General features: G+C 35.1%; 2 protein-coding genes across 2 annotated transcripts in view; both read right to left on the bottom strand.

Annotated features, from left to right (window-relative positions):
* The window catches only part of LOC132112328 (formin-like), a 59,893-nt gene extending 46,532 nt beyond the window's left edge, over positions 1 to 13,361 (bottom strand). Inside the window, exons 1-5 of the mRNA XM_059519767.1 lie at positions 12,569 to 13,361; positions 9,283 to 10,342; positions 8,087 to 8,204; positions 7,556 to 7,617; positions 3,968 to 4,776 (exon numbers count right to left, since the gene is read on the bottom strand). Of these exons, the coding sequence (XP_059375750.1) occupies positions 3,968 to 4,776; positions 7,556 to 7,617; positions 8,087 to 8,204; positions 9,283 to 10,342; positions 12,569 to 12,849 (2,330 nt within the window). The 5' untranslated portion in view covers positions 12,850 to 13,361. The remainder of the gene's footprint in view (positions 1 to 3,967; positions 4,777 to 7,555; positions 7,618 to 8,086; positions 8,205 to 9,282; positions 10,343 to 12,568) is intronic.
* LOC132113340 (uncharacterized) overlaps positions 13,165 to 17,461 on the bottom strand; it is an 11,468-nt gene continuing 7,171 nt past the window's right edge. The window contains exons 3-4 of the mRNA XM_059521137.1: positions 16,771 to 16,943; positions 13,165 to 13,224 (exon numbers count right to left, since the gene is read on the bottom strand). Coding sequence (XP_059377120.1) covers positions 13,165 to 13,224; positions 16,771 to 16,943 — 233 coding nt within the window. The remainder of the gene's footprint in view (positions 13,225 to 16,770; positions 16,944 to 17,461) is intronic.

The following is a 17,461-nucleotide window of genomic DNA, read 5'->3' as shown; positions in this document are numbered from 1 at the left end:
GGTGCTGTAGAATCAGTGGGCGTGGCTAAACAGGTGGTGCAGTAGAATCAGTGGGCGTGTCTAACAGGCGGTACTGTAGAATCAGTGGGCGTGGCTAAACAGGCGCAGCTGTAGAATCAGTGGGCGGGACTAAACAGGCAGTGACGTCGATCTTCTTCTGTGGAGGCGGTGCTTATCCACACTATTACATCACAGAGTTGTACATTCCACAAGCTTTCATTTTGGCAGACTGCCTTCAATATAAGATTGTTATATAATTTATAAGAATAACGACAAAGTTTTTAGTTCTGAAACTTACAGGATGTTTTTATAGTACAATGACTTCTTATATGTCAAAAGATTTTGAAGTTCATGGTCCCTTTTATCTGTATTTAATGTACTACTGTTCCTGTTATCTGTATGCACCAACGGTCTTAATGTAATTTCTATTCTCTGTATGTATGTACTGTACATGTGGAAGAACTGACAATAAAGCAGACTTGACTTAAAATAACACTGATGGAGGAACAGTGTCAGCTGCAGTTTAAGGCTCATTTCATATTCAGCATTTATTTAAACATTTGAAGACTTGAGCTGGGGAATTTGTCTGATTCAGTCTGCAGTTCAGTGTTCGTGGATGAGAAATATCTGGTTTGTCATTGCTAAGAAACACGAGCGACACAAACAGGCCGATGGCGCACAAGCGAGTCTTTAACGACAATCCAACCTGCCTTCACTATTTCAGTTTCCACTCTTTCATCCTGAGCGAAAAACTCATTTCAGACAATACAGATGATCGGTATCCCAGCTGCTTCTGTTTGTGTTGAAGGATCACAGGCTTTGACTTATACATCTGACCGCAGTCCATCAGAGACAGAGATAAGGAGGGTCATTAAGGTCACCTGGTCAGTAAAATCTACATTAGGAAGAATTTAAGATGATACTTTAATGTTTTAGCTCAGATGTTGAGCTATATAAATATATCTGGAGCATCTCAGATTATATTGAAATCTCAAATCTGAGAACAGATTTTGGAGAGCTGTACTAAAAAGGGACACAAATGTGAGAATACTGGAGGTCTTTTGTCATATTTACCTCTAAATTATTTAGACACTTGTACTCTAGGGTGCAGTTTATATCAAGGATATTATGGTCAACTTAAACTAAAACTATAATTAATAAATGTAAACATCAACTTTAATTATGAATGTTAAATTAAATAAAAATATATATTTCTGGCATGAAACTCTAGATGGCGCAGTCCAATAGGTCTAACTCAATCTGACCTAATGACAATATCACATGGCACAGCTGATTGGTTATCTCCAGTATCAGTAGCCAATGAGCTCAGCTGCTCAACATTCAAATATATGACGAGTGCTTGACATAGCAGTGCAGTTTGCTTCAGAAACCCTCCACCTTCCCCAGCTCCACCTGTATAGATCGTCTAGTGATTGATTTATGCTATATGGTATAACTGTGAACTGTGGTCAGATGAGCTGTTGTCAGGCTGAATGTCAGTAAAAATGAATCTTCCGGTCCTTTCAGACATTATACTGTGCTCATCGCACCTGTATCATTTCATATTAAAGAAAATTAAACTATGAGTAAGCGTGTCAGATCCACGTCACATTCCGAGCGGCAGCTCTTAAAGTAAGAGCAGCCGATACAACCTAATAACTATCTGCTCTTATGTCTGTTCATCAAAGAACAAAAGAAAAAAAAAGAAAAAAAACAATAACTCTTGTAGCTTTAAGGATTCATCCATATTTAATTTAGAATTTGGTGTTTGATAACTTTATTAAATGTCTGTATATTTCCTACTTTACAGTACATTTGAATAAAGGGTTTATGTGTAGATTGTTTTAAATTCACTTAAATTATATACAGGTCCTTTAAAAAATTAGCATATTGTGATAAAGTTCATTATTTTCCATAATGTAATGATAAAAATTAAACTTTCATATATTTTAGATTCATTGCACACCAACTGAAATATTTCAGGTCTTTTATTGTTTTAATACTGATGATTTTGGCATACAGCTCATAAAAACCCAAAATGCCTGTCTCAAAAAATTAGCATATTTCATCCGACCAATAAAAGAAAATTGTTTTTAATACAAAAAAAGTCAACCTTCAAATAATTATGTTCAGTTATGCACTCAATACTTGGTGGGGAATCCTTTTGCAGAAATGACTGCTTCAATGCGGCGTGGCATGGAGGCAATCAGCCTGTGGCACTGCTGAGGTGTTATGGAGGCGCAGGATGCTTCGATAGCGGCCTTAAGCTCATCCAGAGTGTTGGGTCTTGCGTCTCTCAACTTTCTCTTCACAATATCCCACAGATTCTCTTTGGGCTTCAGGTCAGGAGAGTTGGCAGGCCAATTGAGCACAGTAATACCATGGTCAGTAAACCATTTACCAGTGGTTTTGGCACTGTGAGCAGGTGCCAGGTCGTGCTGAAAAATGAAATCTTCATCTCCATAAAGCTTTTCAGCAGATGGAAGCATGAAGTGCTCCAAAATCTCCTGATAGCTAGCTGCATTGACCCTGCCCTTGATAAAACACAGTGGACCAACACCAGCAGCTGACATGGCACCCCAGACCATCATTGACTGTGGGTACTTGACACTGGACTTCAGGCATTTTGGGATTTCCTTCTCCCCTGTCTTCCTCCAGACTCTGGCACCTTGATTTCCGAATGACATGCAAAATTTGTTCAAAAGTCCAGTGCTGCTTCTCTGTAGCCCAGGTCAGGCGCTTCTGCCGCTGTTTCTGGTTCAAAAGTGGCTTGACCTGGGGAATGCGGCACCTGTAGCCCATTTCCTGCACACGCCTGTGCACGGTGGCTCTGGATGTTTCTACTCCAGACTCAGTCCACTGCTTCCGCAGGTCCCCCAAGCTCTGGAATCGGTCCTTCTCCACAATCTTCCTCAGGGTCCGGTCACCTCTTCTCGTTGTGCAGCGTTTTTTGCAACACTTTTTCCTTCCCACAGACTTCCCACTGAGGTGCCTTGATACAGCACTCTGGGAACAGCCTATTCGTTCAGAAATTTCTTTCTGTGTCTTACCCTCTCGCTTGAGGGTGTCAATGATGGCCTTCTGGTCAGCAGTCTTACCCATGATTGCAGTTTTGAGTAATGAACCAGCCTGGGAGTTTTTAAAAGCCTCAGGAATCTTTTGCAGGTGTTTAGAGTTAATTAGTTGATTCAGATGATTAGGTTAATAGCTCGTTTAGAGAACCTTTTCATGATATGCTAATATTTTGAGACAGGCATTTTGGGTTTTCATGAGCTGTATGCCAAAATCATCAGTATTAAAACAATAAAAGACCTGAAATATTTCAGTTGGTGTGCAATGAATCTAAAATATATGAAAGTTTTAATTTTTATCATTACATTATGGAAAAAAATGAACTTTATCACAATATGTTAATTTTTTTAGAAGGACCTGTATATGGTTTGTCCAAGTGGTTCTGTATTTGGCACATGTAAACATTGTTACATTCTTTACTTGCATTAAAAAAGTCAGCTATTAGATATTTTTTAAAGTCTAATAAATGTTAAAATTGATAGCTCTCAATTAATCTGTAATGTTGAATGACAAGATTAATTTTTTTCAAAATCAAAATGACATATGCAGTTTTGTTTTCTGAAAAAATGACCAAAATGAACTGCGTTCAAGCTTAAAACAAAAACAAATATGTGCCAATGGGCTCAGAAAAATACACTTGTTTTCCATTTGAACTAAGTTTATTTTTCTGATTGATATTTGTTCATGTTTTAATCTTAAAATCACTTTAAGATCAATTTCTCAGAAAATAAATCTTCATATCCTATATCATTGCTTGCATCTTAATTTTAAAATAATTAGATGTTTGTACTGGAAAAAAAGACAATCTGGTCGACAGAGGTGGACTGGTTTGAATGACACAAGGGGAGTAAATGGTGAAAAAATGATAATTTTAAGTTAAAATGAAGAAACTTACTTGTCCTGAATTTGGATGCGGCTCCAGTAAAGTGGTTTCATGGGGCAGGCCGGTTCCACGGCCGGTTTACGTGGCGCTTTCTCAGTCACCTGTCCGTATCCAAACCCGCCAAGAGCAGGAAGCGGAGGAGGAGCGCCAAAGCCCGGCATGGGTGGAGGAGGGGGCGGAGCTCCTGGTAGACCGGGTGGGGGTGGAGGAGGGGGTGGGGCTCCAGGGAGAGGTGGAGGAGGGGGCGGAGCTCCTGGTAGACCGGGTGGGGGTGGAGGAAGGGGTGGGGCTCCAGGGAGAGGTGGAGGAGGGGGCGGAGCTCCTGGTAGACCGGGTGGGGGTGGGGCTCCAGGGAGAGGTGGAGGAGGGGGCGGAGCTCCTGGTAGACCAGGTGGGGGTGGGGCTCCGGGGAGAGGTGGAGGAGGGGGCAGGGCATGTGCAAGTCCAGGTAAGGGCGGAGCAGGAGGAGGGGCGGAGCTACCGGGGAGTGGGTTTGGTCCTGAACCCACACCCAAATTCATACTGATGGAGTCCAGGTCCAGTTTTTTGGGCAGGCTGGAGCTGGAGCTCGGCTCTGATCTGTCTCCGTCACCCGCTGGGGATTTGATGAAGGTCTCGCGGTCAGTCTGGATGCACACGTTGCGGAAGCTTTTGGGTGGCTGTTCGTCTTCGGTGGAGACACAGACGTCCTGCAGCTCGCCGCGCTCCTGGACGGTGTTATACACCTGCGTCCGCTGCATCCCACCGATGAGCGACTCCAGACGAGACACCACCTCCGCATGCTCGCCTCGAACCTGGAAGATCTGCAGCTCGTAATCCGCCTGGAGTCACACCCAACAACAACAAATTACTATTAGTATGCAACTAAAATAAATCACTTTTGTTAGTTACCAAGGAAACATTTATCATTTTCATTCAGTTTAACTTGTTTAGCTTAGTTTAAATAATAGTATGAATAATGAATAAATAAAGAATAATAAAATAAAAGTAATAAATAATAAATATGAATAAAAACCATAGATATCTGAAAAAAAAATCTAATAAAAATAAAAAAGCAAACAGCAAAATTACTAAAATATGGACTAAAATTAAAATGACAATTATAAAGTGAAAAAAATAATTCTAAATATTAAAAATTATATATATATATATATATATATATATATATATATATATATATATATATATATATATATGACATTTAAAAAAATCTTTATTGTAAAAAATTTAATAAAAATGATAAAAAAACAACAATAAAAATACAACTTAAAAAATGAAAACAGACAATATAAAAGATGTTATAATAATTCAAATTTTAAGTATTAAGACATATTGGAGAAAAACAAAACTAATATTCATCAAATTTACCAACAATAAAAAAAAAAAAAAAAAAAAATACTTAAATGTTAAATGATTTTAACAAATTCTATACAGATATTAGTTCTTGTTTCAATCATAAACTCACATAATTTAGTTTTATTCAGAAAACGACTTAATATCCAATGTTATTTTGTGCCTCCAGTAAATGTATCTATATATTAAAATATTTGATATTTGTACTGGAAAACCAGACAAAAACATGTCATGAGAAAAAAAGTCATCTTTTTTGTTCGTTCTCCAAAAATCCAGAGGAAGAATATCACTTTTTGTCAGCCAGTACAGTCCGTCTGATTCTATCACATTCAGACTCTTTCTAATTTTTTTTAAATTTAAGGAAAATATAAAAACTAAAAGTTATTCATTAAAACTATAAAGGCACATTAAAATAAATAAAATAACAAACAAACAAAATTACTAAAACTTAAAATAAACACTAATCCAAGATATGAATAAAATGACAATGGAATATATATATATAAAGTCTAATAAAGATTACAAATTTTATTTATTTTAATAAAAACTAACATTAAAAACTAAATAATTAATAAAAACAACTAAAACAAACAGCAACAACAAAAACAAAAACTTTAACTTAAAATGTACTTAACCAACTTGAATTCAAACTGAAACGAATACTGCAAATATAAAACTAATTGAAAATTCATAAAAACTATAGAGGCATAATTTACATTTTTTTTTAATCTAATAAAAACAAGACTAAGTTTAAAACAAATAAATATATAAAACATAAAAGCAAAACCTAATTTAAAATGTTAATAAAAACTAGAAGGGAATATCAATGACACCAAAATAACATAAAATGCAAAACCTGATTTTTTCCCTCTATATATTTGTCTCGTTTTCAAACACAAATGTCAAACATTTTTTAAATCAAGATTAATTCACTTTAGATGCAAATCACGAAAACTGATCAAAATACATCAAAATGAAGCCAGTTAATCATTCAGAGCAAGTGTATTTTTTTACATTATTTACAAAACAAACATAAACGTCTTATTATTGCAGTGTAAAAATCAATACATACATGTTTACGATTATGGTCTGTGGAGGTTTAACACTCTTCTCTTGTGAGGTCAGACCATGATGAAAGTGCGAGAGTTTGGCTCTCGGCGTTGCTCCACAGCAGCTGTCTGAGGTGTTATGTGCTTTCAAAGATTATTAAATATCATATTGTCCAGACAGCAAACGGACTGCTGGGATCTGGGATCATCACGCTTTAAAGTAAATCTGCATTTAGTGCTTAATTGAATACTGTACGAGTTTAATCAAGCTATTACCTTACAATCAACACAACATGAAAAATTTGATTTTTGAGTTTTCCTAAAGCATGGTCCTGGTCTTACTGTAAGTTATTCATAGGTGATGTTACACATTTTACTCTTTCATTAAAATATCTACTCAATCTACTGCACTCAGAGGTGTTATTTTAGTATTACAGAAATAGCGTTATTATTTTTATTAATATTTTGAATTGGTTTTCATAATTATATTTTCTGTTTCTGTTGTGTAAAGTTCTATCAGGGTTTATTTATGTGCATGTAGGTTTAATACATTTTTATTCCAGATATAGTTTTAGTTTGTTTCGTTTATCAGATCAAATTATATTAATATTTTGAACAGTTTTTTAAATATATTTTCTGTTTTCATTTTAAATTTTGTTATATTATTATGAAGTTAATTATTATTATTATTATTTATTTATTATTATTATTTTTTTACATATCTATATAGTTTCTATTCATTTTTGTTTAATTTTTAGTTTTGAAAATGAGAAATGTTGCTTTGGATATTTTTTTCCGAGCACTTTTTATCAATTACCGACCACATCAATCTTAATAACTACTATTAATATTTGTATTTAATTATTTATACGTGATATTGTCCATGAAGGCCCGTAGAAAGAATCTTGTTATATTCAGGTGTGCAGAATTATTAGGCATGTTTTCTTTATAAATGATTATATACAAATTTAATAGAAGTTACTACTCTTCCAAAGTAAAATTCAAGCACTTTTCAAGATGCATTTTCAAGCTTCTCCAGCACTTCACAGCTGTGGTATATATATATAATACCCCCTGGATCAGCTCATACTGAATCAATAAAAGTGCAAATGCTGTTTCTTCCCCCTCAGACGGAGATCTGCAGTGCAGGGCTCTCCTGACCTCCAGTGTTTTCTGTCAGTTCTGCAGGAACACTTACATGCAGCTTCTCCAGCTCCTCCTTACACTCTCTCTTCAGCTGCAGGAGAGCGGCCTGGTGCTCTGAAACACACACAACAACATTCACAGAGAGAAAGACCAGTCATTAGGGTCCATTTTTCAAAACTGAGATGTATACAATACATCATCTGAAAGCCGAATAAATGATCTCTGCATTGATGTGTGGTTTGTTCGGAGGACAATATTTGTCTGAGATACAACTATTTGAAAATCTGGAATCTGAGGGAGCAAAAAAATCTAAATATTAAGAAAATCATCTTTAAAGTTGTTCAGATGAAGTTCTTAGCAATGCATATTACTTATCAAACATTACGTTTTGATATATTTACGGTAGGAGATTTACTAAATATCTTCATTAATATGATCTTTACTTAATATCCTAATGATTTTTGGCATAAAAGCAATAGGGCTAGGCTTTTTGCACAATAAAACACTGCACACACACACACACACATGCCCAGACGGCACAGATTAGATTAGGAAAGAGAAGAGAGAAGACAAACCCACTCACCGGCTTCAGTGTAACGCAGACCGACCTTCTCCTCTCTGTCCTCTTTCGGTGGAGGCCAGACGGCCTGCAGACGGCCAGGGGTTCGGTCCTCACCGTCAGACGGAGACGTGACCTCAGACTGAGCAGAGAAATCAGAAAACCACACACTCCATCTAATTTAGCGTTCAAATATAGCACTTCATAACTAACTCAGCTGAAATTAGTTTATAAAAAACACTGTTCACTGGTTGCTTGCGTTATATCACATACATGAAGCTGTGGTTAACAGTGGATTTATAACAGCTAAGGGACGTTGTTAGGGATTATTAGCTGTTATATATTCACTGTAAACCACGGCTTCACGGGGCTTACTGCTTTTATAAAACGGTTATTTCATATACGTAGTAAACGATAGGTCTAATGATATTTATTATATAAATAAAAACAGTATTCTTCCACCAAACAATGTAACTCCTCAGAAACAGTTGTGGTTGTTACAAAGTGGTTGCCGAGCAACACATGGAAGTAAACCAAGGTTTATGTTACATTGTAACGTAATTTACAACAGCTTAGAACTTGGCTCAGCCAATCAGAATCAAGGACCGGAACGATCTGCTTTATAAATAATAATACATGAGTAATTACAAACAAAATGCACCATGTTCATTGCCTGTAAACAATAATATGAATGAATTAATTAAATAATTAATCAATTCATTAATTAATTCCATTAAATATTCATTGCCAGTCATTTTTCCCCTAACCCTAACTTTTAGCAAAAAGCATTTATTTGGGCATTTAAAATCAGATAAAAACTAAATTAATAATAACAATATGAATAGATTTAGTAGTTGTACTAGATCTAAATCTATTATTATTAATGTTCGTTAATTATTAACATTTTTATAAGTCTAATCTATTTTTATTACCATTTGTTTGTACCCTTAAAATCAGATAAATCTTTTTTATGGTGACGAAATGAACCATTTTCGTAGCTTTCAAAGAATATTTATGGCCAGTTATTTTTGTCAAATAAATTCACTGACGTGTAGCAATATGCCCTTATATACCAGGAAAAACAGAAATAACTACTGCAAACATGATACTAGAAACAACTGACACTTCAGGGAATAAGTTTCTTAACAACATCATGAAGACTGTATTATTCAGGAATGATGGCGTTGATGGCGGTGTCAGAGATCATCAGTGATACATACTCTCTCCTCTGTAGGACTCTTGATGTCAGCGACCGGAGCTTTACTCTGTCTTTCAAAGATAGACCTCAGCAGCTCTTTATCGTTCTTTTTCTTCCTCCTGACAGCGTCCAGATCCAGCGCTGCATCCACAGGATCCTTCTTAGCAGGTTTAGAGCCGAATAATTTGGATTTTAAAGCATCAAACGATGCATCTGTCACTGTTTTACTTCCTCCATCCGTTTTACCAGCGCTTGGATCTGCAGCGTTGGATTTGTCCTCGTTCTGTTTGACTTCAGCGTTCGACGCTTTCTGTAGCAAACCGGTGATTTCAGATAAACTTCTGGGTTCGTTTTTCTTTTTAGTAACTCCAATGCTGGTGTTTTGTTGGAGTTTGGCTTTGTTGACATTCTGTTTAAGGCTCAGCAGCGCTCGATCCGTGTCTCGCTGTTTGATTTCTGAAAGCGTCTCCCTGTCGTCTCCGACTGCTCCTTTCTTTAACACTCGTAAACCGCTGAACAGAGCGGGCAGCTGGTGTCTGTCGCCGCTGCTTTTAGCCAAACTACTTTCCGGTTTGGAGTCCTTTGGAGGAAGAGAAAGAGCTTCTGGCATGTGCTCAGATACAGAGAGCGTCTCTGAAAGACCTTTTGTCTGCGGCTGAAGATCTGAAGTGGGTAAAACTGAAGCTGGAATCTCAGTTCCTCCTTTTTGGGAATCCGTCTGAGACGCTGGATCTGCTTCTGAACTCCCTTCTTCTGAAAGTGAAGAAACATCCTCACCTGCTTTATCTACTTCAGACACAGGTTTGTGAAGAGGAAGGACTCGTCTCCAGCTGCTGACGTCTGAGTCGCCCGTGAAACTTCTGTTTAGTATTTCTGATGCTGAATCTACTCTATGAATGCTCCAAGATGGAACTTCTTTCTTGGAGTCTTCCAAAATGCGGGATGAGAAATCCAGCAAGCGGTTGATTTTTCCGTACGAGCCGGCCCGGTTCAGAATCGAAGTGTCTTTAAGTGATCGCTCCACGAGACTCTCAGCTTTGACCGCAAACGGCTCGAGTTTCTCCACAGATCCTTTATGTTCCCTGTCAACAAGAAGAAGATTTAAAGCTTGGTTTTTACACTCATACTAACTAAATTTATCTTTCTTTCTTGTTTTCCAATACAAATATCAAAACATTTTTAAATCAAGATATGTTAAAAGATACGTTATTTGTTTATAAATTTTTTTTAGTGATTGAAGAAAAAAGCATTCAAATAAAGTTTTTTTTTTGCTTAAAACAAGAAAAAATATTGGTTAGAGGGGTATTATCCTAAATAATCTACAAGTAATAATCTATAAATAATCTTGTGTCCTCTATGAATTAACCCTATTGTGTCTAATTTTCTTTTTTCCAAAAATGCTAGTTAATAAAGTGTTGGACTAAAACAGGGTAAAACAACTTCCCAAAATGTTTTATTTTTTATTTCTTTGGTTACACTTTGCTGATCAAAAATTAAAAGCAAAAATGATCCCACAAAATTTGCTTATCCTTTTTTATTCTCCTACTATATATTTTTTTGGTTACACTTAGTGTTGCTGAACAAAAATTCAAAGCAAAAATGATCCCACAAAAAATTATTATTATTATTATTATTATTATTATTATACCCCCCATTAAGCTATATTATTTCCAACTTAATTTTCTATTAATAAGCACAGGTTTTCTATTTCTTTTTTTAGAACTGATGGATCATAGGCAAAAACTGAGGTGCATAAGCTCATACTATTGAACTTTACAATCAATCAGCTCCAAAAAGAAACACAAAACTTATGCTAAATAAAAAATAAAAAACAAGATCTGCTGATAATAGAGCATCACAAGTGATTTATAAGAAATGTATAAGAAAAAGAAATGGCCATTTTTTAACCGGGAACACCAAATTAGGCAAAGTATTTTCAGCACAGATAGTTTCTTAAAATATTTTTTCTGGCTTTATGCAAAAAAATCACTTCATTTTGGTACATTGTTTCAGAAAACATCATAGGCAAAGTTTATACGACACCATTTTCAACTAAAAACAATGTACTTTTCATGCATTTTAGTAATTTTTTTTCACAACCAAAGTGTTTTTAAAAAAATTCCATAGTTGAGTTTCCATAATTGATTTAGCTGTTTCTGTGAAGTTGCTTTGACACAATCTGTAATGTACAGAAATAAAGATGACATTTTACTTAGAGGTCAGCCTATATATTGGTTTTGCCGATTAATCGGCACCGATAGTTGATTGTTGCAATTATCGGTTATCGGTAAAAATCCATGCCGATAGTTTTCCGGATTATGTCTTTTGCATGAGCAGCTGAAGCTCTTCTGTCATTAAACGGATTTAAAACATTGAAAATGAACTATAGTGCTATAGAATACTATAGTACATGTTTTCATATCATTACTAAGTGATTAACTTGTTGTCTAGATGCTGCATTAGTGGAGAAAGTACAGCAGTATGAGAGGACGCACACATTATCAGCACCTCAAGTGGCTAAAACAATGTGACGCAAGTCCATCCTAAATGTTTAATGTCACAATTTCCATCTGTTTGCATTAGTTTACATCAGTCTGGTCACATTAAAGCCTTTGTTAGCCAGTGAAGTTGCATGTTTAAAACTAGACATGACATGAGAAAGCAAACTGATATGTTCATTCAGTCGCCTTCTCTTTCAGTTTGTTTTAAACACCAAGCTTCAACTCATCTATGCCGCTTTTTGAAAATTCTTAAAGTAAACCATTTGGTGATTAAATAAACTGTTTTAGACCAAGCTTGAATTGAACGTGACGCGACGTGTGTGTGTGTGTGTGTGTGTTACCTGTGAGTTTGTTATTTTGATTAGATAATCACAAGTGTATTAGAAAAAAAGCAGTTAAACTGTGAGAGTATACAATTTCCATATGTATTTAATTTCAATACTATGGCCTTTGTGTATAAAAAATTTCAATATTTGCCGATATTTTTAAATTTTGAAGCAGCCTTTGTTAACATGAATGATTTTTGAATGATATATAATTATATATATAGAATACTCTTTATTCATTTACAAAATGGTCCAGTACTTTTTATTTTTTGCAAAATATTTTAATTTCTGTTTGGTATCGGTTGATTAATCGGTATCAGTTTCTGTATTATCGGTATCTGAAAAATCCACTATCAATCAACCTCTAATTTTACTTGAAGAAAAGGCATCTTGATTTAAGAATATTCAGATATTTGTGCTGAAAAACATGGGAAAATGTCATTATTTTTATTTTTTTTTGCCGTGTATTGGTTGCTCTGACCTTCTCTGAAGACCTGTGGTGTCTTCCTCATAGTCGATGTATGTCTCCACTCTAGTAACCTGCACCAGATACGGATCGGAGGACATCTGTGAAGACGAATAATGGTGATCCAGCTCCATGTTTTCCTTCAAACCATCTCCAGATTTCGATCTCAAAGGATCTGCTACTCCAATATGATTATTAACATCTTCATCAGGCAATGTTTTAAATGACGTCAACACAGCTGTCGTCTGATCAGACTTGAGAAACCTTGAAGAGATCCTAGTGTAGGTTGAATCCATATTGCTGTTTGCATTGAATGCTATGAGGTGAAATCCAATAGCTGCATAGTTTGTGTGGTTTTTCTTCAACCTGCATGCGCTCTACTTTCACAGACCGGAGAAAACAAAAGATTTTATGCATGAAAATCCTCAGCTTTCTCTCACTCTCTCTGGAAACTCTTTTGTTCAAGAGGTTTTACTGTAGTTCAGTGTGTGATTCTCAAATGAGAGAAACCAAACAGAGAGTGTCTCAGAAGTTCAGGCAGTGAAAGGAGACTTACAGAAATAACAGATACGAGCTACAGATATTTCCCTTAAACATTCCCAGTGATTTCTTCAGAGCACTTCCTGCTCCAGCGGAGTCTTGTATTTCTCCTGGAGAAAGTTCTGCGCTGTCTTTGGAGAGGAAGGAGTCACACAGGTCTGGTTACTTCTCTCTCTAACCACTCCCTCTGTCTCTGTTCAGCGGTGAACCTGGCAGATATTCACCTGCGAGTGTCTGGTTACTGAAGCAGGAGCTGGAAATGTAATGCAGAGATTCAGTCTCTCTCTCTCTGTAATCTCCTGCAGGGTCAGATGGAGTGGGCGGAGCTTCAATGTTACAATGGTGGCTATAATCAGCTCTACTGAGGTCACTGGCCACACCTCCCTGTTGCTATAGCGCTGACCTTTAGTGCTTGAATACAGAATCAACCGAGGAGAAGGTCTTTAAACTTTACTGTACTATCTTACTGTACTATCATCCAAGAGACTGGTTAATTTTTTTTATCATAGTTATGTAACCGTAAAATCATAAATAAAAGGCAATAAAAAGTATGCATAGAATGCACACAGAATATAATCAAAATAAATCATATTTAAGATCTAAAAATCTACACATATTTTCCATATTTCTATAATATTTATGTATCAGTTACGTAATCCTTAAAATAATAAAAATAAGAAATACACAAAAGTAGTAACAGAATATAAATATACGTGTTTATATAATATTTCTATAACAATAAAACATTTTAATAATTTAAAACCAAACATAAATAATAATAAAATGAATATTTATTTCTATAATATTCAACCAATACATATTTTAAATATTTAAATATTATTAATATAATATAAGGAGATTATTATAGAAAAAATATATATAATTAGAAGTTAGAAAATAATAAAATATATTTTTTGGCTAAAAAATGTATAAATAAATCTGACTGATAAAATCATAGTTTTCTTTCTCATAAACGTGTTTAAATGTTTTCTTCTTGACAGATCTGAACCCTGAACATCAGGTCTGCTTGTTCGGTGTGTTTCTCTGAGCACGTTCCGCTCTAGAACCCAAGCGGTTCTGGCAAAGATCCCGCTCAAGTTCACGGACTGTTTACCACATGTTTCAGGATGAAAGGAAATTCATCCCGAAGAAAAGAGTGTTTTAATCAAACAACAACAACAACATGTGCCAAAGTTCAGCCGAAACCCACGGTTCGGTTCAGAGGAAACTAGTCCATCTACTGAAACCAGAACACAGAGCTGGGTTAGTTCTGCATGTGCATTATAAGCAGTGTGGGCCTCTTCTGAGCTCTTCTTATGCAAGAGAACCAGCGCTTAAGAGAGAGATTACCGCCGCCATAAGAACAAGAAACACCACATAAACTAAAGAACCTCATCCAGAACAATCAAACTGTATCTAAACTGAAAAAAGTCTCATTTATGTCAAGTTCATTTCTACATTGTTCTAACAGAAAATCATAGTTTCAGTTTGTGTAAAAGCAAATAACACTCCACATTTATAAAAAAATATATAATTGAAGAAATAATTGAAGAAATAATTGTTTAAATAATATTTTCGCTTGAAACCAGTGATAATGTGCAAAACATTAATATTAAGTACATAGATGTCTTTATTTAAAGCAAACTAAATTAAACACTGAAAAATGTTTTTATTTTCCTATGGCGAAATAGAGTTCTAAAAAGCCAATAATTTAATATAACATTATATAGTCAAAAAAAATTAATGGTTTTTATTTTTTGATTAATTGTATTATTTTATTTTATTTATTTTGCTTTGTAAGAGTTTTTTTTTTTTGTCTTTGGGAAAATCAATATTATTCATTAATATGAAATTAGAACCAAATCATAAATACTGTCTAATAAATAAATTAAGCTGTAACAAGACTACTTTTTTTTAAAAGTTGGCTGAAAGTATTATTTTGTCAGTGTTGTGTATAGTCTGAGTCGACTCTATTCATAACAGTAACGTGTCAGGGAAAGTTCACGTCTATTGTTGATGTCACTGAGAAAAACAATGCAGAACAATGCAAAAGCAGATCGTTTAACCTGTAGGACCAGATAACACAAGCGCCCCAACTACACGCTGTCTAATAGTTCAGAGACAAAGGCTTGATCATTAAGTCATTTCAGCTGAAATTTGTTGCTCACTGAGGTGTGTGTGTGTGTGTGTGTCACACCCGTCTAATCTGATCTGAGATCAGTGTGTGTTTTCCAGTGCGGTCAGACTCAGGCGCGTCGTGGGTGTGTTCGGTATGCTGGCATTTCACTCAACTTTACTGATGTGAAACACACACACACACACACACACACACACATACATAGTTTCATAAACTCTCTGTAAGCATTTTGAAAGACTGTAATAGTATGTTTATTAAAAGCTCTCCGGTCTCAATAATGTTCTCACAACATTAGCATAAAAATATTATTAATACGTCATTCATGGAATGTTTTCCTGAAACATTTCAAAGATGTTCTGAGAACATTCAAATGTAACATTATAAAACTAACACTTAACAATTGCAAAATTACAAAATGGAATGTTGCCTTAATGTTCATCGAACCAAAGAAACAATGTTTCTAAAACAATGAAAGAACTAGATGTTTTGAACTTTCAGAAAGAACAGTTTTATAACGTCATGGGAACATCCTTAGTGTATATTTGAGTCTATATGGGGACGATTACAACATATTTAGAAACACAGTTTCTTATAGTTATTAACATGTTCTGCTGCTGTATCAGTCAGACCTGACCTCTAAAAAATGCCTCCAGCATCTCACTGAGCTGAGACATAAGGATTCTGACAGTGCCCTCAGGACCTGAAAGACTTCTTACACAAATCCTGTGTGTGTGTGTGTGTGTGTGTGTGTAAGCTTTAGTCCACAGGTCCAGGGGACAATAATTCTTTAAGGTTCTCAATTATAAGTCACTTACTGTATGCATTAAAGCCAGTTTCAGGCACAGGGTAAGAATAAAGGTAATTGTAACTGGTAACTTTTTATCTCAGACTTACTTACAATTCTGAGATTCAGAATTATACAGCCACAACTGCGAGAACAAAAGTCATATTGTGAGAAACAAAATGTAAACTTGTTTTTATTACGAGGCAGAAAAAAATGAAATGTGTTGTGATTAACTCAGAAAAATGTCACTATTGTTAGATACATTTAGAAACAAGTTATAATTGTGAGATAAAAACAGAAAAAGTCAGAACTGTGAGATGAATTCAGAAAAAGACAGAATTGTGAGATATAAAATCAGAATTTTGATAAATTCAGAAAAAGTCAGAATTGTGAGATATAAAATCAGAATTGTGGGATAAAATCAGAAAAAGACAGAATTGTGAGATATAAAATCAGAAAAAGTCTGATTTGTGAGATAAATTCAGAAAAAGACAGAATTCTGAGATATAAAATCAGAATTGTGAGATAAAATCAGAAAAAATTGAATTGTGAGATATAAAATCAGAATTTTGATAAATTCAGAAAAAAGTCAGAATTGTGTGATCTAAAGTCAGACTGGTGATAAATTCAGAAATAGTCAGAATTGTAATAACGCAATTTTTATTGTTTTTAAATGGGCTGCTTGCTGAATAAACATCAAGAATAAACGCAGAAATCTACAAAACATTAATTTCATCACAGCGCTGACTAACTCACCGTCGTTCCGAGTTTGGGATTGTACGGAGTTTCTCCGATGATGTCGTCCTCTGGCGGCGTGATTCTCAGGAAGTCCAGGTGATCCGGTCTGCTGGGACGCCGCAAAGCCTCCTGGGTAATGGATTCATCCACATCCAGCATCCAGATATCCTCCGGACGCAACTGAGATTTTTCTGCAGGAAAAAATGATTAGACTTTAACTTTGGGAAGAGGAATTCTAGAATCAAGCCACTGCTTTAATGATAACAGCAATCATTAGTGCAAGTCAGGATGCCTAAAATATATGTGTCTTTACTGATATTAAAGAGTATCTCATTTATATATATGTGTTTATTTTACACTAAATCAAGATGGAAAATTATTTCTCCATTTTAATCCACATACTTATTTTGACCTGTACTTATTAAAATACACAAAATAAAATGTGATTATTTATTATTTATTTTGTGATTATACAGCAAAATTAAAACACACACACACACACACACACACACACAATATGCAACTATTTGTGTGTGTGCATATTAAAATTAATTTAAAAAAAATCAACAATTACTGATCTGTTTGTGTGAATCCTGTTCAGAAACGGCTTATTGTTGTATTTGTGTGTTATATTTTGACACAATATCAACATCATATACAGCATCACTCTCTCCTGATATAACTGTCTGAACAAGTCAAGCTGTATCTA

Source organism: Carassius carassius, chromosome 32 (genome assembly GCF_963082965.1).
Source record: "Carassius carassius chromosome 32, fCarCar2.1, whole genome shotgun sequence".
In the NCBI taxonomy this organism is placed as follows: domain Eukaryota; kingdom Metazoa; phylum Chordata; class Actinopteri; order Cypriniformes; family Cyprinidae; genus Carassius; species Carassius carassius.
The sequence above is the reverse complement of the archived record's forward strand: the minus strand, read 5'-3'. Positions and strand labels throughout refer to the sequence as shown.